The sequence below is a fragment of the Serinus canaria genome, chromosome 17 (assembly GCF_022539315.1).
Source record: "Serinus canaria isolate serCan28SL12 chromosome 17, serCan2020, whole genome shotgun sequence".
In the NCBI taxonomy this organism is placed as follows: domain Eukaryota; kingdom Metazoa; phylum Chordata; class Aves; order Passeriformes; family Fringillidae; genus Serinus; species Serinus canaria.
This window is the reverse complement of record NC_066330.1, coordinates 333,739-357,612: the sequence shown is the minus strand read 5'-3', so window position 1 is coordinate 357,612 and position 23,874 is coordinate 333,739. Positions and strand designations below refer to the sequence as shown.

Genomic DNA, 23,874 nt, shown 5'->3' with positions numbered 1-23,874 from the left:
CCAGGTTCCAGCCCAAACTCTGCCAGTCTCAGCTATTTAATATCACAGGTTTTTCAATAGGTTTCTGTTATTGATAAAATAAGCACAGGTTGGTTTCAGAAGTGTGTTGTACCACACAAACCATACAACCCTCTCTGGCAATTACCTCCCACTCATCCCTCACAGCACCTCTGCCCTGACTGTATGTCCAGGCTTCAAACAATGCCCCCAGGACTCAAATTACCAGGCAACAGAGGGATCTGGCCCACCAAAATTGACTAACATGTTTCTACCCTGGGTACAAAAGGTGTGTTTTAGACACGATTTTCATCGTGTGTAAAATCAGTTTCCAGCTGAGGTGCTGCTGCACCATGGCATGTTACTGCCCTGCAGGGAGCAAAGGTATCCCATGGATCCTTCCATCCTTCCTTGCTGGAAAGGAAAGCACACGGGATGTACCAGGCCAAACCAGATACAGGTGCATGTTCTGCAGAGCAAAGTGCAAAGCAGCACCTGCTCCTGCAGCAGCCCACTCTTGGCATTTCACTGGGCATTTCTTGGCACACCCTGTGCAATCTCTTCCTGTCTGGGAGCCAAGCCATCAGGAAAGCAGCTGGGTAGAGCAGCTCATCCCCTGGCATGCAAACTATGCACAGGGGAATGATGCTGAGGAAAAGGAAAGAACTTGGAATTTCCACTGGCTGCAAGTCACATTGCCCAAAGCAGTCTCAGAAGATGAGTGGTCTAATGAAGCACAGAGCAGGCACCCTTTTCTGGGGCTCCCACAGTCACCCCATCCTCTTGCCCAAATATTGGCTGCACAGCATCATCTGAGGCTGCATCAGCAGGGTGTCCAAGGCAGAAAAACCTGGGGGGTTTGCTCCTTCCTGCTCCCTTCTCTGCGCCCTTGTGCATTTTGTCTTTCCCCACTCTCGAGTTTGGATCCTGTCAGGCCCCAGGTGGCCAAATTCAGTTGTGCTGGAGCAGCATTAATCAAACCAGCACAAATGCTGCCCTCTCTGTGGTATGGTGAAGCAGACTTTGGCAAACAGAGTTCTTTTCAAGCCTCAGGAGGGAGGGGAGTGTCCTCTGAGCCCTGGGGCCGGGCTGGTGTGTGTGTGTGGCAGGAGGCTGCTGCTGCCCCAGCACGGGCACTGCTGTGGGCTGGGCTGGCTGGGCAGGCTGGGGAGGAGGAGAGGAGCTGAATCCTTTGCTCTCCTGGCTGCCAGTCATGCCCTCAGTGCTTTGCCTGTTCCCTGTTACTGCCCACTGCACCAAGTATCTTTTCCTGCAGCTTAATTGCCTTCCTGCTTTCTCCCTGAGCTTCAGGAGCAGAGGAAGAGTCTGATCTTGGCCAGGGACTAACAGATAGCAAAGCTCCTCTGCTCTAGCTGCTGACATGTTTCCAACCTGGAATAATTAAGAAGTATCAAGCATCTTGGAAAGCAGTTGACTCCCATTAGATTTCCTGCCTGATCTCCAAGTCAAAGAAATCAGATAAGATGTGGTGATGTTGGGGAATGTTTATACAAACCAGACTCACTCTTCTCACATGCTGCATACATGAATCCATTACAGCACTCATCTTTCAGCAGACATCTCAATAAATAGCCTCTAATGTATAAAATAATTAAGTCCTCCTCATCTCCCTGTTGTATCTTTCTGGTGCTTTTTTCTCCATTGTGCTGTTCCTTTCCTTCTGAGCTGCCTGCTGACACCAGCAGGACTTGTGAGTGATCCCAGCCCTTGGTGTGTGTGGTGGGATGGGGTGTGACCATCTCCTCTGCTCCTGTCCCTGCCCTGCTCAGCCTGAGTGCAGGGGGAGGACAGCTCTGGGCGAGGGCAGCACTACAGGCTGTGACCCCAGGGCTGCCAGGGTGCTGAAAGAGCCCAGGACTGTGCTCTGAGTGTTGTGTCTGCACTCTGCGTGCTGTGTCCCCACGCTGTGCCTGCCCACAGAGCTGGGGGTGGCAGCAGGTTCTTCAGACACTGCTGGGGCTGTTTGCCAGCTCTGGGTGGTGCTGATGGCCAGCCCAGGGCTCTGATGGCCAGCCCAGGGCTCTGATGGCCAGCCCAGGGCTCTGATGGCCAGCCCACAGCTCTGATGGCCAGCCCAGGGCTCTGATGGCCAGCCCAGGGCTCTGATGGCCAGCACAGGGCTCTGATGGCCAGCGCACAGCTCTGATGGTCAGCCCAGGGCTCTGATGGCCAGCACAGGACTCTGATGCTCAGCTGCCAGAAGCCTTTTGCTGGCTGTGCCCAAGGCAGGCTGTTCCACAGCCTGGGTGCCAGGTGGGCACTCCAGGCAGTGCACAGGTGGGCTGCAGGCTCTGGCCAAACCCCCCGAGCTCCAGACAGTCTCCTCTTCCCTCCTCGTGTCCGTGCAGCCCAAGGCACAGAGGGCAGGGCGGGCTCAGCCTCTCCCCAGGTCGGTTGTGGTGTACCTGCAGCAGCCCGCCGGGGCTCTCACACCTTTGAGGCTGTGACAAGAAATACAAGTGTTCTGAGGTTTCTCCTCTCTGTCACACATACAGGACATTTGCAGGATGTAATTAATTGCACCCACAGTGCAAATATCCAAGAGGAAATAAATAGTTTTAAAGGTGCATAATGTCTGGGAAGCGTGCGCTGATCTCTGGGGAGCAGCTTGATTTCCTGAATGCATTTTGAAACTACCACTTCTGACAGGTCTCAGTGTTTCTACAAGCCATTTTCCCATCAGTTACAGAACCCACTTCAAGCCCAAAATAAGGTTACCAATGTTTTCTAGTATTTTTTTATTAACCACCTCCACCATCTTGTAATTTAAAGCACCTGTCCATTTAAATTTTCCCCCTGACCTACTAAATAACCCTGCATGATACATACAATGAAACTAATGGCTTTTGGATGATGTTGTTGAAAACTAGCTTATGAAAAGTGAGTTGAACGAACCACACTGCAGGAAATCCTTTTCAAACCCCCTGGAAAACTGAGCTGGAACACCTTTCTGGTTCAGCATGCGGGCCTGAATTCTTAAACAGTTATCACTCACTTTGCACTTGAAAAATGAGGACTGTCTTGTGATTTCTTGTGTTGCTGGTGTCACTGTGCAGCCCTTCCCATGGTATTTTGTGAGGAATGCCAGAGGCATGGCACACTCAGCAGCACTTGCCCGCTAAAAGCAGCCATGCAAAGAGACTGTCTGCTGCCTTCTGCTTCACTTACTCTTGTTCTTACAAAAATAGAAAGCTTTGCTTTTGTCGAGGAGTAATGAGTAGATTTCTCCCAGCCAGAGAAAGAGCAGCTCTGTGCCTTCACCCCAGTCACCACCTTGGTGTTGGTGGCTCCTAAAGCGTGAGCCCGGTGAGCCCCTGAGGGAAAGTGGGCAGCAGGGAGGAGAGATGGCAAGTGCTTGTGGTGTTCCAGGTGCTTGCAGGGGAGGGTCCTGGGGTCCCTTGGAGCTGGGGACGGCAGTGACAGCACAGGTGTGTGGGAGGCACAGCTGCAGCCCTGTCCGGGAGGCCACAGAAACAGGAACTTTGTCTTTCCATGGAAAGCCACCTCTCCTGACGGGCAGCCAGGCATCGTTATCCACATCCTGCAGGGGCTTGCCACAGGCCTCCGAGATTTGTCATTGCAAGTAAGAAAAAGATAGTTCAAGAGTTAGGTAATGATGTGCGCTGAGAATTGGAGACTGCAGAGATAAAAGGCAACTAGTAGCAAAGCATAAAGACTGACACCACTTAAAAGGGCAGGAGAAGTAAAATGGCTAGACACATCATAGCCCTAATGGGAAACACATGAGAGATGTTGATCAGAGAATGCTGGCAAACAGATGAGGGCTCTGAAAAAAAGGGAGAAAAAAAAAAAAGGAGGAAACAGAAAACAAGATGGAAAGATAAAATTTCAAAGCAAGCTCTAAATGGATAGCAGTTCCAGCTAATAGGAAGACCTGTAGTGATTTTGCCAAGTAGTACACAGAGAAGCTGATGATCATTAATATCTTGATAAATTTATTATCAGACAATTCAGTCCTGTCAATGTCAATTCCCTCCAAGAGATTAGAGGTGGTTAATGTGGGTAAAAGCAAGTGAATTCCCAAAACCACTGATCCTCCTTGTCTGCATCTCCCTACGCTAAACACTCAGGAGTCGAGAGCAGGACAGGCCCACGAGCAGCCACCAGCAGCTCCAGGCCTGCAGTTCTGTCACCTCCCTCTGCCTCGTGCCAGCATCTCCTGTGTCCCCTGGGGGTGTGCCCACTCCATGGGGTTGCCCAGTGGAGAGCTAGAGAGCCAGTCCCTGCTCCATGACACAGCTTCCTGCCTGCTGCAGTGTCTGGGAAAAGCTCTTTTTGACACCTACCCTGTGCACGTGGAGCTGAGGGACACATCAGGCACCCCAGCAGTGCTGTGGGGAGATGTCAGCAGGGCTCAGGGAAGGTTCCCCCCGGGAGCACACTGGCTGTGTGTGCCTGTGGTGCTGGCAGGTGACATGCCATGCAAAAGCTGCATGTCCGCAGTCCCAGCTGAGCAGGGACAGCTGCCACTCTCCACACACAGCCACTGAACCTCGTGGAGAGAGAGAAAACTGAATTTCAGCAGTCCTGTCTGCTCCTGCCCCCGCCTGGAGAGCTGCTCCTGCGTTTTCCCCATTGCTTTCTGAAGGATATGTGAGTTCTGACCCATGCTGAAGTCACTCACCGGGCAGGAGTCACTGACTTGTGCTCACTGCCAGGGAGATGCAGAAGTTCAGTGAGAGCCAAAGGCTTGGCTGTCCCACAGGCAGCACAGCTGTGGCACCGTGCTCTGCACACCGGGTACCTCACAGCCAAGGCAGAGCTCTGGGGAGGATCCCACCTTTGCTTTAGGGAGTTTGATTTACCTTGATTTTTTAAAGAAGTTTTTAATTGCTCATGCCTTAAGCCATCTTTTGCAGCGAGGCTCTGACACATTTTAAAACTAAAAATACTCTTCTTACATTTTCAGTCAGGCTTCATTATGAATGGCAGATGCTTGAAACTAAAGTGAAAATCATCATCAGTTGTATTTATTGGCTAAATTCCTGCAACACTCCAAGCTTGAGAGAAATCAAACAAGTTTGACAGCTGGTAGAATGAAAGGAAAGGATAAATCTTACCCTGACAGCATGCACCATATTTATCATAAGCTGTTAGACTCAGAGAGGCATCAGCCTTCCACCAGAATACCATCAGTGCTCCAGCAGGGCCCCGGAGTTCCTGGGCAGCCGCTGGGGCAGCCGTGGGTGCCAGCTCTGCCAGGGCTGGGCTGTGCCAGGCGGGCAGGGCTCTGTGCCAGCTCTGTGCAGCCCCAGCAGGGCTGCAGGGGGACACGGGGCAGCACTGCAGTGCCACCCACCCCTCCTGTCACTGCCCCCACAGCGGGGAAGGGCCGGGCACTTTTCCTCAGCTCTGCCCTGGCAGCACGCTGCTTGCTGTGGCGGGCAAATGTCTGACAGAGGTGATGGCTTGGGTGCCAGCAGAGCAGAGGGGTCTGTGCTGGGTGCAGAGCAGAGGGGTTGGTGTTTGGGTGCCTGCAGAGCAGAGGGGTTGGTGTTTGGGTGCCAGCAGAGCAGAGGGGTTGGTGTTTGGGTGCAGAGCAGAGGGGTTGGTGCTGGGTGCAGAGCAGAGGGGTTGGTGCTGGGTGCCTTACAGAGCAGAGGGGTCGGTGCTGGGTGCAGAGCAGAGGGGTTGGTGTTTGGGTGCCTGCAGAGCAGAGGGGTTGGTGTTTGGGTGCCTGCAGAGCAGAAGGGTCGGTGCTGGGTGCCTTACAGAGCAGAGGGGTTGGTGTTTGGGTGCCTGCAGAGCAGAAGGGTCGGTGCTGGGTGCCTTACAGAGCAGAGGGGTTGGTGTTTGGGTGCCTTACAGAGCAGAGGGGTTGGTGTTTGGGAGCAGAGCAGAGGGGTTGGTGTTTGGGTGCAGAGCAGAGGGGTCGGTGTTGGGTGCCAACAGAGCAGAGGGGTTGGTGTTTGGGTGCCTTACAGAGCAGAGGGGTCGGTCCCTGCTGCAGCCCCCGCAGGGTGAGCCCTGAGCTGTGCCTGGGACCCTCCCCAAGGCAGCCACAGCTGCAGTGCCTGCTCCTGCACAGCAGCCACCCTCAGCCCTTGGGTAAGCAGGGCAGCATTGGTATCTCTTCCATCAGGGCTGCAAGATGATTTCCCAGTAATTTAAGTACAGAAAGATAAAGTTTCAGCTAACTTGTTAACCTGATTGGTGAGCACTAACTCCAGTGTCACATTTCACCTCCCAATAATTGGGAAATTGTGATTTGTGTTCATTCCCTCTTCACCTGTGGGTCAGAGGTCCGTGCCTTGTCCTACAGCATTTGAACAGCTGGTTTGAGGTACTGCTAGTGCGTCAGTGCCTCCGAGCAGGTTACACTACTGTGGGCGACCTCCCATCCCACCTCAGGAGCTCAGTGTGCCTCAGTGTTCCTGATTAAACATCAATATGGGGAAGGGAGGCTCCTTCCTGATCCTGGGACTCCTGTTCAGGAGCAGTAATTTCATTCCTGACTCTTCTCTGTCACGAGAATGCTGCTGCTCCCCTGCCAGACACGGGGCAGAGGCCACGGCTGAGGGAGGCAGAGGAGCCTCGGGCTGGGGATGGGGATGGGATGGGATGGGGATGGGATGGGATGGGGATGGGATGGGATGGGATGGGATGGGGATGGATGGGGATGGGGATGGGATGGGGATGGGATGGGGATGGGGATGGGGATGGGGTGGGATGGGGATGGGTTGGGACTGGGATGGGCTGGGGATGGGGCTGGGCATGGGGATGGGGCTGGGATGTGGGATGGGGATGGGGATGGGTCTGGGGATGGGGCATGGGTGGGATGGGGCTGGGGATGGGGCTGGGCTGTGGGCTGTGGGATGGGGATGGGGCTGGGCTGGGGGGGCATGGGGATGGTTGGAGGGGATGGGGATGGGGATGGTGATGTGGGGGATGGGGATGGGCTGGGGCTGGGATGGGGGACTGGGGACTGGGCATGGGGATGGGATGGGGTCATGTGGGATGGGGATGGGGATGGGGCTGGTGGGATGGGGCTGGGGATGGGGATGGGATGGGATGGGGATGGGATGGGGATGGGATGGGGATGGGATGGGGATGGGATGGGGATGGGGATGGGGATGGGATGGGATGGGATGGGGATGGGATGGGATGGGATGGGGATGGGATGGGGATGGGATGGGATGGGGATGGGATGGGATGGGGATGGGGATGGGGATGGGGATGGGGATGGGGATGGGGATGGGGATGGGGATGGGGATGGGGATGGGGATGGGGATGGGGATGGGGATGGGGATGGGGCCCCCTCCCCCTTGGGGTCACACAGGGGCTGTGCTGGCCATGGGCTGGGAGAGCCATGGATCAGACTCCATGGGCAACACTCTGAGCCCTGCTGGAGTCAGTCACCTGTGTCCTGGGACAGGCTCAGGGTGTGCCCCTGCCCCTGGACCAGGCACAGGTGAGCTGGGTGGGCCTGGGGCAGGTGGGTCTCCCTGCCACTCTCTTGTTTGCAGAGGGTGCTTTATGCAGAACCATGGCATAGACAATGTGTAAACTGTTGGGAAAGAAGAAAATGATTTGGGGTTGAGCGCCTTGTCTGAACTTTGTCCTTTTCTCAAGCAAAAGAAAATATTATTTCACCTTTTAAAGAGCCACACATAATAAGAGGCAAAATGTCAAGACCAGTGTTGATATAAACCCCCAAGGAAAACAAACTCTATGTGACTTCTCCAAAAGGTCTCACTTCCTCACCCCTCTCCCCTAGTTTAAACAGATTTAGTAACTGAGGAGGAAGGGGGGAGGGAAGGCTCTCCTCTGGTCGCTGCTGAAGGTCCTGTGCATGGCCCCACTGCTGCAGCATCCTTGGTGCAGGGGTCTGGCCCCACACAGCACCTGGCAGAGTGCACGGCCAGCACGGGAGAGCCTCTGCCTCTCCCGAGGGACTCTGGCTGCACTGGGCAGAGCAGGACAGAGCCACGGATCCATCTGAGCACCTGGGGCAGTGCAGCCTGCCAGAGCAAGGGCTCTGTGCTGCTGGGGACCACCAGGGCTGTCTGGTGGCACCGCTTGTCCTGTGCTGTGGGAGCTCCCACCAGCACAGGTGGGCACAGGTGGGCACAGGTGGGCACAGGTGGGCACAGGTGGGCACACGGCCACCCTGGGGTTTTACCTGTTTGGATCCCTTGGCTTCTCCAAGGCGTTACATGAAGTTAAAGCTGTTGGCAACTGGCACTGAGGGATGCAATGTGGGGTTGCATGTGGGGTCATCCTCTGCTTGTGTCATCTTTAGTCGGAGGTGCAGCGAGGTCTGAGGCTGCTGGCAGGGTGGAAGGGCCCTGCACGTTTGCAGAGCAAGTCTCCCCTCTGCTGCTGCTGGTCCCACCTTCCCCCTGGCATTCCCCAGCATCCTGGTCCTGCAAAGGATCTTGTTTTAAATGGCATGTGTCCCCTTGCTGGGGACAGGTTAAAGCTCTTCCAAAGCCATTCAGCAGTTTGCCTGAGATATGAAATTCCCAATGATAATGCTGTTACTGGGGAGCACAGACCCAGTAACTCCTACCCACAGCCACAATAACTGTCACGTGGTGCGACACAAAATACAGAAATTAATAATTAATAGCCTTGAAGAGGCTTCAGAAGAGCTGTGTTATTATGTGCGTCAGAGCCAGGATAAATCACAAGCAATTCAGAAGTATATTCCCAGGTTCACTCATAACCAGCATGGTATTTGGAGTCGCTTTGGGAGCAATAAATGACAGGGAGCCCATATTATAAAAATAAACATGAACTTAAGTGGCAAGGATTCATTTAAACCAAAAGGGAAAAGACTTCTCTACTTGCACTACCAGCTTCATGTGAGTAGAGCAAGCGTTACCTCGGAGTGTCTCCCCATGCTGGGAGGAGGGGACCACAGTGCAGGGACCTGGTTGGCACTGGCTGCTTCATCTCAAAGGTTTTTAACCAAATTCTCCAAAATATGAGCCTCAAAATGCTGTTCCTGAGTGAACACAGAAGGCAAAATGCAGCTGTTTGTCTCATGGCACTCGTACTCAAATGTGACTCTGACCTGCCTGTATACAGTACTGGGGTTTTGTCACAGGCAGCGTGGCACTCAGGATGGCCTTCAGCAGTGCCATCCCAGGAGCCCTCGGTGGGGTTCCCTGCGCTGGGATTCCAGTCCTTGCACTCACTGCCAGAGCTGACAGTGCCCCTCGTGCTGCTCTGAAGGCACAAGGAACTCAAACTTTATTTATTGGCATTAATGGTTTTAAGCCACTTGAGTGGATTTTAAGAACCTGGTTCGAAGCTTTTTGCTGAGTAAGAATTTCAACATTTTGCCCAAAAATGCTTGTTGAAGCTTATATGATGACAGGCTTTTCTTATCTGGCATCACTTTTTTTTCCTTTGGTAGAAGCAATCTTACAGTGTCCTCCAGCACAGACCAAAAAATACCAATCAGTGCCAATGATGAGTTCAGTCAAGCCAAATGTGCAATGCCACCCTCCCTCTCCTCTGCCTGGTGGTGCTGGGAGGGGGCAGAGCGTGGCTCTGCAGTCAGTTCTTGGCACAGCAGAGAATGCCCGGGGCAGACAGAGTGCCAGCCCTGTACCACCGCTCAGGGAGATCACCCAGAGGCTGGAGCAAACAAGCCTTGGGTAAGCAGGGCACAGGGCACACCCTGGCACAGCAGCCGCTGGGGGCAGCCCGGCCCGGCAGTGGGAGCCGCCTGCCCCCCTGGCCCTGCTCCGTGCCCGCAGACACCGCCCGCCCTCTGAGCTGCGCTGCACCTCGCCTCTGGTGTCGGCTCCTCCTCACGGCTCCGTTTCAATTAGCTCCCTAAATAAATACAATTTTGATGTGTGGTCTCATAGTGGGTTATTAAACTGGCTCCAAAATGCTTTTCAGCGAGAAGCAGCTCACTTTCCACTGGATTATCCTACTTCACACTTCTGATGTAAAAACCCCGCGGGGTAAACACACACAAGCGCTTGTCTTTTCCTTCGTAGCAGCTTTTTCCCTAATCTCTTGAAGAATTAGCCTCTGAACGATTCTGGTGGCAAGCAGAGCAGCGCGGTGCCGGAGCCCTGTGCAATCCGCGGCCGCAGCAGTAGATGGAGCCAAGCGAGAAAGGAAAGGCTGGAGGATGGCAGCATTTCTCCCACGGTGCAGGTTTAGCGCTTGACTTAACTCGATTAAGAAAAAAAATTTCGTTTAGTTCCTGATGCTTTGAAGGTAATACAGGGAATAATTATGTGTAGCTCTGCCAGCACAATACCCAGCGGAAAACAGTGACTTTTGGAAAAGTAACAAGTTGGAGGCAGTTTATCTTGAGGGATGAAATACATAGTGGAAGGGAGAGAGGATAGTTGGTTTTTTTTTTTTTTTTTTTTTGGGAAGCTGAGAGATGAGGAGAGTAATCTGTGGAGGTGGCAATAGGGTTTTGAGCACTGAAATATTCCTTCCTCTTCTGTGAGTCCTGAAAAGAGACTCAGCTGGGCAGAGTCACCCTCAGCATGCCCAGGGGTGCCCTCGGGGTGTGGGGCAGCAGGCTGAGGGAGGGTGCAGCCTTGCTGCCATCACCATTGTCCTGGCCTTGCCCAGAGACAGTGCCCTCTTGTCAGCAGTGGCAGCAGGTGCAGGGAAGGTGGCATTCGTGCTCTGTGGTGGGCTGGCACAAGCTTGTTCTGAGGCCCTCTGGTCTGACCAAGCTGTGGTTGGTGCATGATCAGCTGCCTTCTCTGACCACGGGCCACGCAGTTCCCCAGCTGTGGAGGTGCTGTGTGCTCAGCAAACTTTGCTGCAGTGGATGCTGGAACAATAACAGTTTGCCCAAGGCACATTCTAGAACACGTGCTGGCTTGGTGTGAGATAGGTAATATCTGTGTTTTGGGGGAAAACACTTAGCTAGCTGGGAGAAATGGAAAAAACCTCAGGTGCTCTCAGGGGCCTCTGGTTTTGGTGCAGGAGAGTTGCTAACTGACCCGTGGCTGCCCAGAATTGTGCTGCTTGGGCTGTGCCTCGCTGAGGGGGCAGAGCTGCCCCCACCCAGGGCTGCCCATCCTGCCCTGGCTGCCCTGTCTCAGCCAGCTCTGGGGTGTGGGTGGGTGTCCAGGTGAGAGCTCAGCAGAGCCAAGGAGAGCATTTACCCCATGTGCCAGTGCCCCTGTGCCAGGTGAACTTGACTTGGCCCTGGAGCAGGGGCTGGCAGGGCAGGGCAGGGCAGGGCAGGGGCAGTCAGCACCTGCATGGCTCGAGCAGTTCAAGCAGGCTGGGTAAGGGGCAGTAACTGGAGCTGAAACAGGAAAAGGTCAATGAGACCGTATTGAACCCTCCCTGCAACTTTCATAAACCACTCCCTTGTTTAATGTTTTTAATTGGTCTTAGCTCGTGCTGAATGTTGCTGTATGAAGGTGCTGTTTATTTGGAAGTTGCTGCATTCTAGTGGTCAATGAATACATTCTGTGTGCTCCAGGTTCTATTAAACATCACATGGAGCAAGGTGATGGAGAAAGACGAGATGTAATCTAGTCCAGTTCTCTCTGGTTTTGCATTTGTTTTATTTTCAGCATCTGAGGTTTAAATCCTCTCCAGGAATACTTTGTATGGGAAGAATTGAGAAAGACAAATCACTTAACATTGTTCCCTTCTTCCTCTGCTCTCACCTGTCTTTGTCCCTGCCCTGGGCGTGGCAAGGCCAGCATTGCTCTGCAGGCAGCTCTGGGTTCTCTCCTAGTACGTGTCCAAAGGTGCCAGCAGATCCAAAGGAGATGAATCAGATGTTTTTAACAGGTACAGAGAGCACTCAGTCTGTGCAGTCTAATAAATACTTGAAGCAGTATTTGGTTGGGGGGTATGTGGGGCGCCTTGGCTGCAGGAGATCTGGGGGGAGAACCGTGGCTGCAGGAGCACTGAAGTGAGTTCTGCCTTCACAGAGCCCTGGGCAGGTGTCTGGGAAGGGCTGGCCAGGCCTCCTCCTTCCCTGCCACTTCTCCATCTGCTGTGACCATGTAGAGACAGAAAGAAATGAGTAAGATATTTTCATGCAAACAGGGGAAAAACATGGAAATACTATATTGCTCTGAAAGTATTCAGAAGGTGAATAAAAGTCATAGATTTTAAAAGATTTAAAACTCCAGCCTTTTATACAGTCCATTTCTACAAACACATTTTGTAGCCTGTGGTGCTCCAGTGTCAATCAGTTCATGCAAATGGCAAACAAAACACTGCTTTAGAGTTGTAATTACCTAAATGTTCTACACTTAGCACATAAATATTAAATCCCCATAAATAATGTTGTCAGATATATTTGATTTCAACTGTATTGTACAGTTGTTAAACGAAACAAACACTATATTTAAATTTATTCCCCTTGCGGTCCCATTGTTCAGATTTATTTTGATTTTTTTTAAAGACAAAGAGAAAAGCATGTCCATCCTATGAAGACGGCTACAGCCAAAACAAATGCACATCAAGTAAGTTTATTTAAGCAGATGTGCTCATAAAATGTTAACAAGACACGAGATAATTACAGGAAAAGGCTAAAGTCCAACTCAGTGTGGAGTCCAAAGGTCTGAGTTTTATTTAAGGCTGAGATCAAATAAAATATGCACTGACAGTGTAACACCAATTTTCTATCAGTAGTGATGCAGCCATTGTTTTCAAGGCCAATAAACTTTAATGTACCAGTGGAGTTGTATCCAAATCACATAAAATGCCTAGCCATAGATCATGGAGAACAGACTGAAATGGGGGTTACGGCTCAAAGTATTGCCCTAGTGCAGATTCATGAATTCCCACTGCCAGCTGGACATGGAGGCTGTTTCTTACACCGAGATGGTGCCTCAGCTCTTGGTGTTTCTACTGCAAACACACCTTTGTTCCTTGCACTCCGACTGTCTTCAGGTGCCTAAAGCAGCGCCAGGACGCAGCTCCCTTGGGGCGTCGCTCAGGATTGCTCCCCACGGCAGGCAGCTGGTGTGGCTGTCACCCCTGGTGTGGCTGTCACCCCTGGTGTGGCTGTCACCGCTGGTGGGACTGTCACCTCTGGTGTGGCTGTCACCCCTGGTGTGACTGTCACCCCTGGTGTGACTGTCACCGCTGGTGGGACTGTCACCTCTGGTGTGGCTGTCACCCCTGGTGTGACTGTCACCCCTGGTGGGACTGTCACCTCTGGTGGGACTGTCACCCCTGGTGTGGCTGTCACCCCTTATGTGACTGTCACCCCTGGTGTGGCTGTCACCCCCATGTGACTGTCACCCCTGGTGTGACTGTCACCCCCGATGTGACTGTCACCGCTGGTGTGACTGTCACCCCCACGTGACTGTCACCCGCTGGTGTGACTGTCACCCCCGATGTGACTGTCACCCCTGGTGTGGCTGTCACCCCTGGTGTGACTGTCACCCTTGGTGTGGCTGTCACCCCCTATGTGACTGTCACCGCTGGTGTGGCTGTCACCCCTGGTGTGACTGTCACCCCTGGTGTGACTGTCACCCCCGATGTGACTGTCACCCCTGGTGTGGCTGTCACCCCTGGTGTGACTGTCACCCCTGGTGTGACTGTCACCCCCGATGTGACTGTCACCGCTGGTGTGGCTGTCACCCCCTGGTGTGACTGTCACCCCTGGTGTGACTGTCACCCCCGATGTGACTGTCACCGCTGGTGACAGGGTGCAGCCCCAGCAGGGACAGGTGAGGCCCCGGGGCGGGGGTGGCTGCCGGGCTGGGCTGCAGGGCTCTGCCATCCTGTGCCTTGGCACTTCTGGATGGAAGTGCGGGCGCTTCTGCTCCTCTCCCGCGCAGGAGGCTGCCCTAACACTTGGGGGAAGCTTCGGGGCCAAAGAGGTTCTTTGACTGAAAGTCCTCGGGCTCTAGATAAATGGTTTATCCCCTCTTTGTTTCCACCCTTTTCTTATGGAAAGAGTTGGAATGCTCTCCCCTCAGCAGAGAGCTCCGCTCTCCTCTCCCGCAGTCTGAGGGTGCCCGGAGAGCCCTTCCCGGCACAGAGGGGAGAGGGCCCTGGGGTCCCCCTGCCCCTGGCTCTGCTGGGTGGGAGGGGAGGGGTCCCTGCTGCAGCCTGGAGCCTGCCCTGGACGTGCAGGTGTCAGTGTTGGTTCTGGCTCTGTGGCCGGGGATGTCTCCGCTCAGTCTGTGCAGAATCCACTTGGGATGCTCAGTGGAGAGAAGTTTGGCTTCTCCCTGCACGCAGGCACATCCCGAGCAGCGCTTTAAGGTTAAAAAAATGCTTTCTCTGGCTGCAAAGAAAACTTACAAATGTGACCAGAGAGGACCCTGTGTTTTAGCCACTAGGAATGAAAATAAAGGGTGGTTTAAGATCCTGTGCTTTTGAACTGCCCTTCTAATCTCTCCAAAGCTAAGCGATGAATTTTGAGCACCTTGGCTTAGTGCTACTGGAACTGCCTTCCCCTCGCTGATTGTTTTATTTCTATTAATTCACTAACAAAAGGCAGCATTCCTGCCTCCACCTGCTGGAGACCTGCAGGTCTCGGTGTGCCGTGTGAGAGAAATTTGGGTAACATCTTTCACTTCATTCCAAATTATGGATCCAACAGATACAATTTGCATGTAGTAGCAACTGTAAATATTCCAGATTGGAGTTGTAGGATGGTGACCAAAATGTATGTGTAAGCAGATGCCCCTTTGTAAGTGTTTCACTGTAGTGAAATTCATCCTTTTGTTTTCTTTTTTTCAATTTTATTTTTTATTTTCCTTTTTATTTTTTAATATGCCTACCTGATTTTATATAATTTTAGAATACATAAACAAACTTTAAATTGTTTTCCCTGGACATTGTCTGGATTGGAACTGCAGTCTCAGAGGTGAAAGGCTTGTAATTAATACAACCTGCCAATCAAATCCCATCAGTGACACATATTTCTTTAATATCTCTTTTTTTTTTATTGTTGAGCTACATTATGAACATTTTAGCAGCTCACATCTGTCTCTCGTAGAACAATTGTATTTGAAATTAAAATTCTATTTTTTCCTATGTCATAATATTTTAGAAGCACACATTCTTGCTTGAGAATACGATATTTTCAGCTCCATATCTCACAATGCTGAAAACTCTGTTTAACCACCAATAGCAACTGTTCTGTATGTCTTTCACCTGCCACAAGGAAACAAAATGTTGCCCTGCAAATTCCTCTTCATCCATACCCTGTTTTGCCCTCTATACCTCCTGCTTTGGCCTCAGAGATGCTTTAGGACTACCCAACAAAATGAAAACGTGCAACGTTTCTCTGTTTTCTGTGGAGAATTGAGCTTGAAAATTCAAAGTCTTGCAAACTTCACACCTGTTTTTTTTTCCCATTTAACAGTAGCATTTTAGTATCTTATTAATAACAATATAGCTCATTAATGTCTTGTTTAAATGTATTATTTTACTAATTAACCACAATTTTCTTAACATTTTTGACTGCCCCTCCTGCTTCCCACACAAAGGCAGGGGAAAGATTCTCCAGGGTAAAAGATGTCAGAAACGAAATTCTGACGGCGCTGCAGGCTGTGCGTGCGCTGGTGGCTGGGCAGCCTGGGAGGAACCCTGCCCTCTGCGGGCTCTGCGGCGAGATCCCCGGCGGGAGAGAGGGAGCCTGACCCAGTGGCCCCCTCATCCCCCCTCCCCGACGGAGGAAAACGGGGCTGGGGTGCCGCTTGGGCGGCTCGCGCTGGCCCCGGAGTGCTCTCACAGCCTTCGTGTGCAAAACCATCGACACACTCGGTCTGCCTCGAGAGCAATGCGTTTATTCCCTGGCACTTACAAAAACTCGGACCCAGGAGCTCGTGTGCTGTTGATAGTTGGGGATCTGAGCTCGGTGTCTGTCCCAGCAGATGCTGGCTCCGTCGCCGGGCAGGACCCGAGGTCCCGCACCGCTGGCGGGGCTCCGAAGCGTCCACCGGGGGAAGGTGCGGACCCGCAGAGGCAGGGGCAGGCCGGCCGGCTCTCTGCTGCCTGTCCTGCTGTTCATTGTCCTTGCGAGCCCCCGGGGCCCCGAGCTGCGGAGCGGGGCTGGTTCCGCTGCGGGGCCGTCCGCGGCCGTGCAGCGCAGCCTGTGCTCTGCTCTAGTGCCCCTCTGCCTCGATCGCACTGCCGCAGCCAGAACCAGGAGTGTAAATGCATTTATCGATCAGTTTATATGAGGGGCTGCTTGGGACTAGGGGTCGGGGGTTTTTTGTTTTCTAAATCGGGCTTTAGCAATGATGAGGAGTTGAGCACGCACGGAACTCGTTCTGTGTGGGCAAGTGATTGAACAAATCGCTTTTTGCAACGGAACTCGCTCCGTCCAGAGCAGATCATTCCCGCGAGGGGGGTATGCTGACCGAGTTTTCAAGTGACTGAAAACGCGAATGTGTTCATATCCACAGGGACCACATCGAAAATCACACTTTGATGCTCTCAATACAGTCTTTCAGTTCCCTCTTTGCAGTCCCTTTCACCCGGGTTGGAGGGACGCTCCAATCTGTAGTAAATGTGACTGTTTGGGCAGGCGTGTGTCGCATAAACTGTCTGTTCCTGGAGAACATCTTTCCCCGTCCATTACATAAATACTGAACTTCAGAAATACCCAGGGAATCCCTACGGAAACGGCAAAGCCAAAACTGGTCTAGGAACAGGGACCCTGCTACATCGCCCTCTGACTCTTTCTCCCCGTTTCCATATGTGGAGCCCCGAGACACCAAAACGTCTCGATTAAGGCAGAATCGGTCACCGCAACTCCAACGACAAACAGGCGGGTCCTTCGTTTTGAGATGAGCATGTCTGTGTTGCGGGAAGGGATGTCATATGGACCCGTGTCCTTGGCTAACTGAGGCTGAGGGTGAAAGTGCTTATTGTCCATCGTAACTTTTTAGCCGTACGATCAGAGGCGCTCCTGAAGGAAAAGACCTTAGGAAAGGGATTCCTCAACAATTCGATCCCACAGCTGAGTTTACTTAAATTTACACCTAGAGATAAATAGAAATAGTAAGCAATAAGCTGGGCTTGTTGATAATGGGAGGGAAAATTAGTCGTGTTCCTCCATGCTCGCCGGCAGGAGAGCCGGCAGCGGCCGCGGCAGGGGTGATGGCAGCCGAGCGCTCCAAGAACCGCTCCAGGTTTCGCCATGCCGGCACCTAGCATGTCAGGTAACTCAGATATGCGAGGAAAGGGGAGAGAGGACAAGGAAACCCTGCCAGAAGAGCCTGCAGCCTCACGTGCATCTCCCGAGCGATCAGGTGGCAGCAGGTGAGGAATCCCAGGCTGGGAATTGCATCGCGCACCGCTCGGCGCGAAGAGCTGCCAGGCGTGAGGTGCTGGAGAGCAGGAGGGTCGGAGGGGAACGGGGCAGGAGCAGCCCCCGGGGCTGGGCTGGACTTGGGGGGTAGGAGGGACGGCCTCCCCCGACTCCCCCTTAGCCTCTCTCGGGGTTTGCTCAGCGTTATCCCCGCTTTCTGTGCGGCACGCAGGCTGCAGCGTTTTGCTTCTCTCTTGAACCGTGTGTGTTTCGAGTCCCGAAGCAAATCCTTCCACCCCTGCATTCCTTAATGACAGCACAATAATCGCTAATACAAACCAGAGCGGAGCGCTCCGCTCAGGACAGCGCTGCTTACTCGCGCTGCCTCTGATATTTCCCGTTGTAAGTGATCGTTTTCTATTGACAAAGGCAGCTCCGGAGAGCCTCAGCAGCCACTGCAACGCCGTCACCCCTGACTGCAGCTCCTGCTGTTCATATCTTTGCGTAAAAGCGACGTCGTCTGCAGGCAGAGCCCACTCCTCTCTTCTCTTCTCCTCTTCCTCCTCAACGATTTTTTTCATGTCTCTTTTCAATAAGAGCCGGGGCAGCGGCGCTGCATGGGCGCGCAAAGGGCGCGGCGGCGGAGCGGTGTCTGCGCGCTCCTGCCTGGCCCGCGCGCTTCATTGGCCCTAGCGGAGCTCGGGGCGACCCCGCTGGGAGAAGGAGAGCGGCTCGGGGCGGTCGCGGCCCGCGCTCCTCTCGGCACGGCGCGGGGAAACATTACTTATAACGGAGAGGCCTCCCAGAACAAAAAGGAAACGATTTCTCGTTGTTGTTATTTTTTTCCCCCTCAAAATGGAGCTGTATTTAGGTTCCTCGATTAAACCTACAGAAACCATCCCGCAGCGCCTCGGAAAGCAGAGGAGCGGCCAGCTCCTTCCTCCTCTGAGGAGCTGACCCTCTGACGAGAGCCCGCATCCACGCGGCGAGCGGTCCCGCCGCGCCCGGCAGCCGAGTGGGCGCTGTCGCCGCCGCCCCGGTCCGACGGCTCGCAGCGCCCCCCGGCACGGGCAGCCCTCTTGCACCGGCAACCCTAGATACAACTCGGGGGGCGGCGGGTCCCGCGGGTGCCGGGATCCTGCCGGACAGCCTGGCACGGCTGCCGAACCGGCGGAGCGGGCTCCCGCCCCGTTCTCGACTCCGCCCGGCCGGCGCCGAGCGCTCGCCGTGCCCCGCGGACAGCCCTGGCCCGGTGCCCCCGCCCGGGCTACTCCACGCACCTGGCAGTTCTCGGGAGAAAAAGCAGAAGATTGGGGTGGCCTCGTCCTTTCCCGTCCCACTGCCCCTCTCACGCCAGCTCGGGAGACGCGGCTCTGCCGAGCGTGTTCCTGCGGGAGCACGTCCCGCCGACAGGGACAGCCCCGGGACCGGCAGTGCCCGGATGGGCTCGCTGGTCCTCTCGGCCCTCGCCCGCTCTCTGGGACACCTGCCGAGTGTCTGTGCGGGGAAGGCCACGGGTGAGGGCACGGCGTCTGCCTCTCCGGCCCAGCCCGCTCCTCGGGAGCGGTGGGGCACCGCCAGACCCCCGGAAGCGCCTCGGAGGCTGCCGAACCCCGCGGCCGCGGAGGGACCCCGAGGGCCCTGGCGGGAAGCACGGGTGGGGGGCGTCGCCGCCCCCATCCCGCTCCGGCCGGCGGGGCCGGTGCAGAGGCTACGCAGATGAAAGGCTGCGCTCGCAGGCGTTCCCCGCGCCGTCAGGTCCTGTCGTTCACCCCCCAACCCCCCCGGGTGCACATGTCAGAGTTCACAGACCTGGCTGCTGCCTTTTACAACACTGAGCTGTAAAAGAGCGGATATTAAACCCGTATAATGGATCCAGCTCCAAGGAGAGGTTGAATTTCCCAGTGAAACGAAGGTATGTGCCCTGAACTGGGAAAGGACCCCTCCCACACCCCCTGGGCTGGGAAACCCGCAGAGCCGTCAGACATCGGCGGTAAACTCTGCCCCCAGCCTCGCACCTGGCATCGGTCGCCGCGGGGGCACATGTGCGCGACACGCTGCTGCCAGCCGGGCTCGTCACGCCCGCCCCATCGGGTCCCTGCCCCCGGCGAGCGGCCGGAGAGAGCCCTTGCGTTCGGTGCGACCCGGACCCGAGCCCGGCGGCCGCCACTGCTGTTACGGGGCCGCCCGGCCGGCCCGGCCCGTTGGGTCGTTGCGGCTCAGGGCGGATGAAGGACAGGGCTGAGCCAGTAACACGGCCCGCGATAGAGCGATCGAGCGGGCAGCGAGAGCCGGGGGCCTGGTGAGGAACAGCCTCCGCCTCGGGCGCAGCCCTTGCGGGTCGTGCCCGGCGCCGGGTTAGTCGCGGGCGCTGCACGGAGCCGCCGGTCGCCGCAGGAGGGGCCGGGTGGCGGAGTTGCTCCACGTCGGAGCAGCGCGACCGCGCTGGGCCTTAGAGCCGAGCCCGCTCCTGCGGCTCCCTGGGGTGGGCAGGGGGCTCGAGCCCACCACGCCATGAGGCCATCAGGACGGGCGCTCCTCGGGTGGAGGGAGTGCGGAGCCCGAGCTTGTCTGCCGCGCTGCCCTCAAAAATCCACTTAGGGAAGATGAAGGCGCATGCAAATGCGTGGCGCCTCCTCGCCTGTGCCTTTAATCATGGTAAATTGGCTCCCGTTCCTCCAGGCCCCCCGAAAAGGCACACGGCGGCACCGCACCGCGGTGGAGTTGGGATTCAGCGCTGCGCAGCGCCCGCCGCTCCCTGGGGCTTTCCGGCTCCTCGGCGCGGCACCGACGCCCTGCCTGGCCCGCCTCGCTCAGCAATTTTCCTACCCAAATGCTGTCGTGACGGGAACAGAGAGCAGAGATAGATAGCATCAAGCGGCCTATATCAAAGAGGTCCTGCTTAATTAAAATACCGGGTCGGTGCTCGCCGCTTTTCACGCGGAGCGGCCTCCGACCGCATTGTGCCGGATACCGCCGGCACCAGCTTCCCTATCGGCCACCCTGGCTGGCCCCGTCCCTCATCACTGGCCCTGTCACCTGCTCCGTGAGGCCGCCGGGCGAGCAGGGTCGTCTCTCTGGGCCGTAGAGAAGCCGCTCGTCAGACGGGCCGGTCTCGGTGGGGCTGCTGCGAGGCACGGGGAGACTCCGTGTAGTTCACGGAACATTTGTTTGCATTACTGAACAACAGTCCGATAATTTATTGTTATTGTTATTAGTAACTACACTTAGTAGCTCGTTCACATCCATCCTTCCGAGGGGGGAGCGCGGGCTGGATCAGTCACCGTCGTGCACCGGCGGCGGCTCCTCCCGGGCCGAGGCCGTTCCGCTAGGGCTACCGAGCCAAATCGGCCCGGTCCTGGGACTGCCCGCACGTCGGCGGCCTGGGGAGAGGCCTGGCGACGTGGAAGCACCGGGCGGCGGGTGGCGCAGCCGCGGACTCGGTCGGAGCTGCGGGCTTGCAGAGCCAGTCTTGGGAGCGCCCTGTTGTGGGAGGCTCCGTGGACAACCGGCAGCGAGGCCTCCCGAGGGGCGGCTGCCGGTCTCCGTGCCGGTGAAGAAGCTAGGCAGCTGCCCGCCGTGCCGGCAGCCTTGTGACCCGGTTCCCCGAACGCCACCGGCGTTTTTCTGTGCACCGGCGTCGGCCGCTGGCGAGCGGGGAAGGCCAGGGCTCCGCAGGGGAGCGAGTTGCGTAGTCCGGCTGTGGGTGGAGAAGAACAGGACACAGTTGAGCCTTTGGCCCGCGGCTACCCCAGGGCTTCCACCCGCGCCCCGCTGCCGCGGAGCCGCAGAGCTGGGGCCGGCGGCCGCGCACCGCTAGGCTGGAGGCCTGTCCGGCCCGTCCAGAGCTGGGGAGCGCCGCCGTCTCGGCGCTGCGCAGCACCCGGTCCGGTCAGCCCCGCTCGCCCCGGCCCCGCCGCTCGCCCCGGCTGACCCCGCGCCCGCCGAGCCCCTGCTGTGCCCCCGCGCGCCGGCAGGGGGCAGGCTGCGCCCGAGCCCCGCCGCAGCGGCCCCGGGCCCGGCCGAGCCCCGGTCAGCCCGGCCGGGCCCCGCCGGCACCGGCACCGGCACCGGCACCGCCCGGGGCTGCCCCGGCCGCACGACCGGACCGCACGGCCCGCACCAAACCGCAGCGTGCGGAGCGCCCGGGACCCCACTGGTCGTGCCCACCTCAGCAGGGGAGCGGGCGGTGCCCGTCTGTACTGGGGAAAACACGCGTCCAGGCGGCCGGGAATGTGCACAGACAGACTGCACAGACGCCCACGCATCCGCCGGCACCGCACGCTTCTGAGGAGAAAGCCCTCCCCCCCCTCCTTGCGGAGACGCCCGCGGCCCTCCCGGGTTCCCGCTCACGACCGCGGTCCCGCTGCGCTCCCGCAGCGCCGGGCACCGCGTGCATGGGCACCGGGAGGGACCGACGGGCCAGGAGCCGGCACGGGGCGGCGCGTCCCGGCGGCCCGTGGGGAGTCAGTGCAGAGGGCTCGGCCGTTGTTAGTTATCCCGATGGTTCCTTCCTCCTGCCTCGTTTGGGAAGGATTGGGACCGAGTGCGTTTCTTGTTCGACTCTCAAATTTAACTCAAAACAAAGAGATTTGCCTTGCAAATAAAAGGACAATTCGAAGGAAGCCGCGGGGAGGTGGGGCTACTTAGTCTGGTTAGGGTTTATTTCTGTGATGGTTTTGCGCGTGGGTGTTTTAATTGCATTTCGTTTTTCGTTAAAAGCATTATATAAACCTATATAACACCTCATCGAATTGTTCTCGGGGCAGGAGCGGGGATAACAATTACCCGGCGCAGTGCTCGTATACACACACAGAGAGAAGCAACAAACCTTTAATGTGATATTTGCCGTGAAAGCCCACGAACAAAGCTGGAATTACTGCCGCGGGTGCAGGACTGGGGGCTTTCGCTCTGCTTCTCGGTCCCGCTGCTCAGCGCTGCCTTTTCGTTGGGTTTTGAAGAGGTTTTTTTTTGCTCGTTCTTTTATAGCCAGAATTTATGAAAACTCCTGCAGAAACAGGGGCTTTAATTTTCCACGCAGTTGTAGAAGATAATTTGATGGAAGCTCTGTGTGATGGAGAACTCCGAATCCTTACGCGAAAATAGGAAGGGGACATAAAAAATTAATGTGAACGAGCAGCTTTTGCACCACTGATTGAACTGTGAAATCTTAGCAGCCTTTATCTTGATCTCAGAATTAAATAATCATATATTATTTTTTCAGCATTAACGACAAAGATTTGCAGATTTCTACCGTCTAGAACAAAACCAAATAGGGTCTATTACTGAAAACCTTTTTCAAAATAATTTACTAAAACACAGTGACGAATTTCTTTCAAATATTTTTTTTCCGTGCGAAAACGGCATAAAAAGTTTTATCTTAAGACCCACAAAATAGAAGCTTTAAGTAATTCAAGGTAACACTTGTCCTGCTTAATAAGTACCAATATTTTAGGAGCATTACAAAATATATTCCTTCTTTTGAAGGGTCGTGGCATATCACAGGTCACATTAAGAATCTCCACAAAGAATCTTTTCTGGATTTTCATTTCCTCATATTTAGATTTTTAACGGTATCGGGGGGAAAAAAGCAAACAAAGATAGAAACAAAAACGAACAAATAAAAAAATAAAAGAAAAAGAAAAAAAGGAAAAAAGAAACACGAAAGGTGAGCCGGCAGCGCGGGGTCCCTCGCTCCACGGGATCAGTGCAGGATCGCTTTCCCGTCGGTTTTTCCTCAGAGGGAATCCCGGCCGGTGAGCGCGGGCTGTCCCGCACACGCACGCGCCGCGCACCGCACCGAGCCCCGCGCCTTCAAAAGCGTTGGCGACCAAGCGGAGCGGACAGCGCTGCTGCGGGAGCGGGCACGGGCTCCGCCGCCGCAGGAGCACCCGCAGCCCTCGGGCCGCTGCTCCGCCGGAGCTTTCCCGCTGGCAGCCTCGGCGGGACGGTTCGGAGCCGCCCTTCGAGGAAGGGCGTGCGCGGCGCCATCCCCGGTGCCCGTCCCGCGTGCCCGCGGGGCCGGCCGCGCTGCTGCCGTCCGCGGGACGGAGCCGCATCCCCGCTTGTCCCGGGGCCCCGAGGGAGGTTCCTGCCGCCACCTGCCCGCGGCCCGGCGCTGGACGCGCGCTGCTACCTACCCCGGACAGGGCAGGAGCCAAGAGCCGCCGTCGGGCCAGGAGCAGCGCGGGGCGCGGACCGGGGAGCGGAGCAGCCAGAGCCCCGCTCATCCGCCACCCTCGGTAGCCAAGATCGTTCTCCCTCTCCGCGGCCCGCGGGGGCGAGACCCGGGCCCGCGCTGCCCGCGCCGCTCGGCCGCCCCGGGGCGCACGGAGCCGGCCGCCCCGGGCGCCGCCGCGCTTCAGGGGCCGCGGGGGCCCGGCGGGGCCAGGGCACTATTTGACGTCGAGGAGACGGATCACCGCGGCGCAGCGATACGCGGCGCACCAATGGAGTTCAAATGTCAGCAAGTTTGAGGAGGGGTGAGGCGCCGGGGGGTGTGTTCCTCCGCCGCGGCCCCTGCTCTAAACGGCGCGGCTCCTCGGGCCGCCGCACGGCTCAGGGGCTGGGAGCGCCGGGAGCCCCGTGCCCCGCCCGGCCCGCCGCGCCCGCGCTCCGCCCGGCACGGCCCGCCCCGGGAGGGCCCTCCGCGC

At 56.1% G+C, this 23,874-nt stretch overlaps 1 protein-coding gene across 3 annotated transcripts; it reads right to left on the bottom strand.

Moving 5' to 3' along the window:
* Positions 1–11,656: 11,656 nt before the first annotated feature.
* On the bottom strand, positions 11,657–23,522 carry LOC115484558 (translation initiation factor IF-2-like). Of its 3 annotated transcripts, none has more exons than XR_007778983.1 (3): positions 21,392–22,040; positions 20,261–20,921; positions 11,657–11,986 (listed from the first exon to the last, which is right to left on the bottom strand). XR_007778983.1 is itself a non-coding variant. In XM_050981101.1 (2 exons), exons 1-2 carry the CDS (start codon positions 21,487–21,489, stop codon positions 20,498–20,500), a joined length of 522 nt encoding a protein of 173 aa, XP_050837058.1. In that variant the 5' UTR covers positions 21,490–22,040; the 3' UTR covers positions 19,622–20,497. The 3 variants fall into 3 exon arrangements, 1 of the variants encoding a protein (XP_050837058.1); XR_007778984.1 differs by lacking the exons at positions 11,657–11,986; positions 21,392–22,040 and adding exons at positions 22,053–22,312; positions 23,362–23,522 and having other exon boundaries at positions 19,622–20,921; XM_050981101.1 differs by lacking the exon at positions 11,657–11,986 and having other exon boundaries at positions 19,622–20,921.
* Between the last annotated feature and the right edge of the window lie 352 nt (positions 23,523–23,874).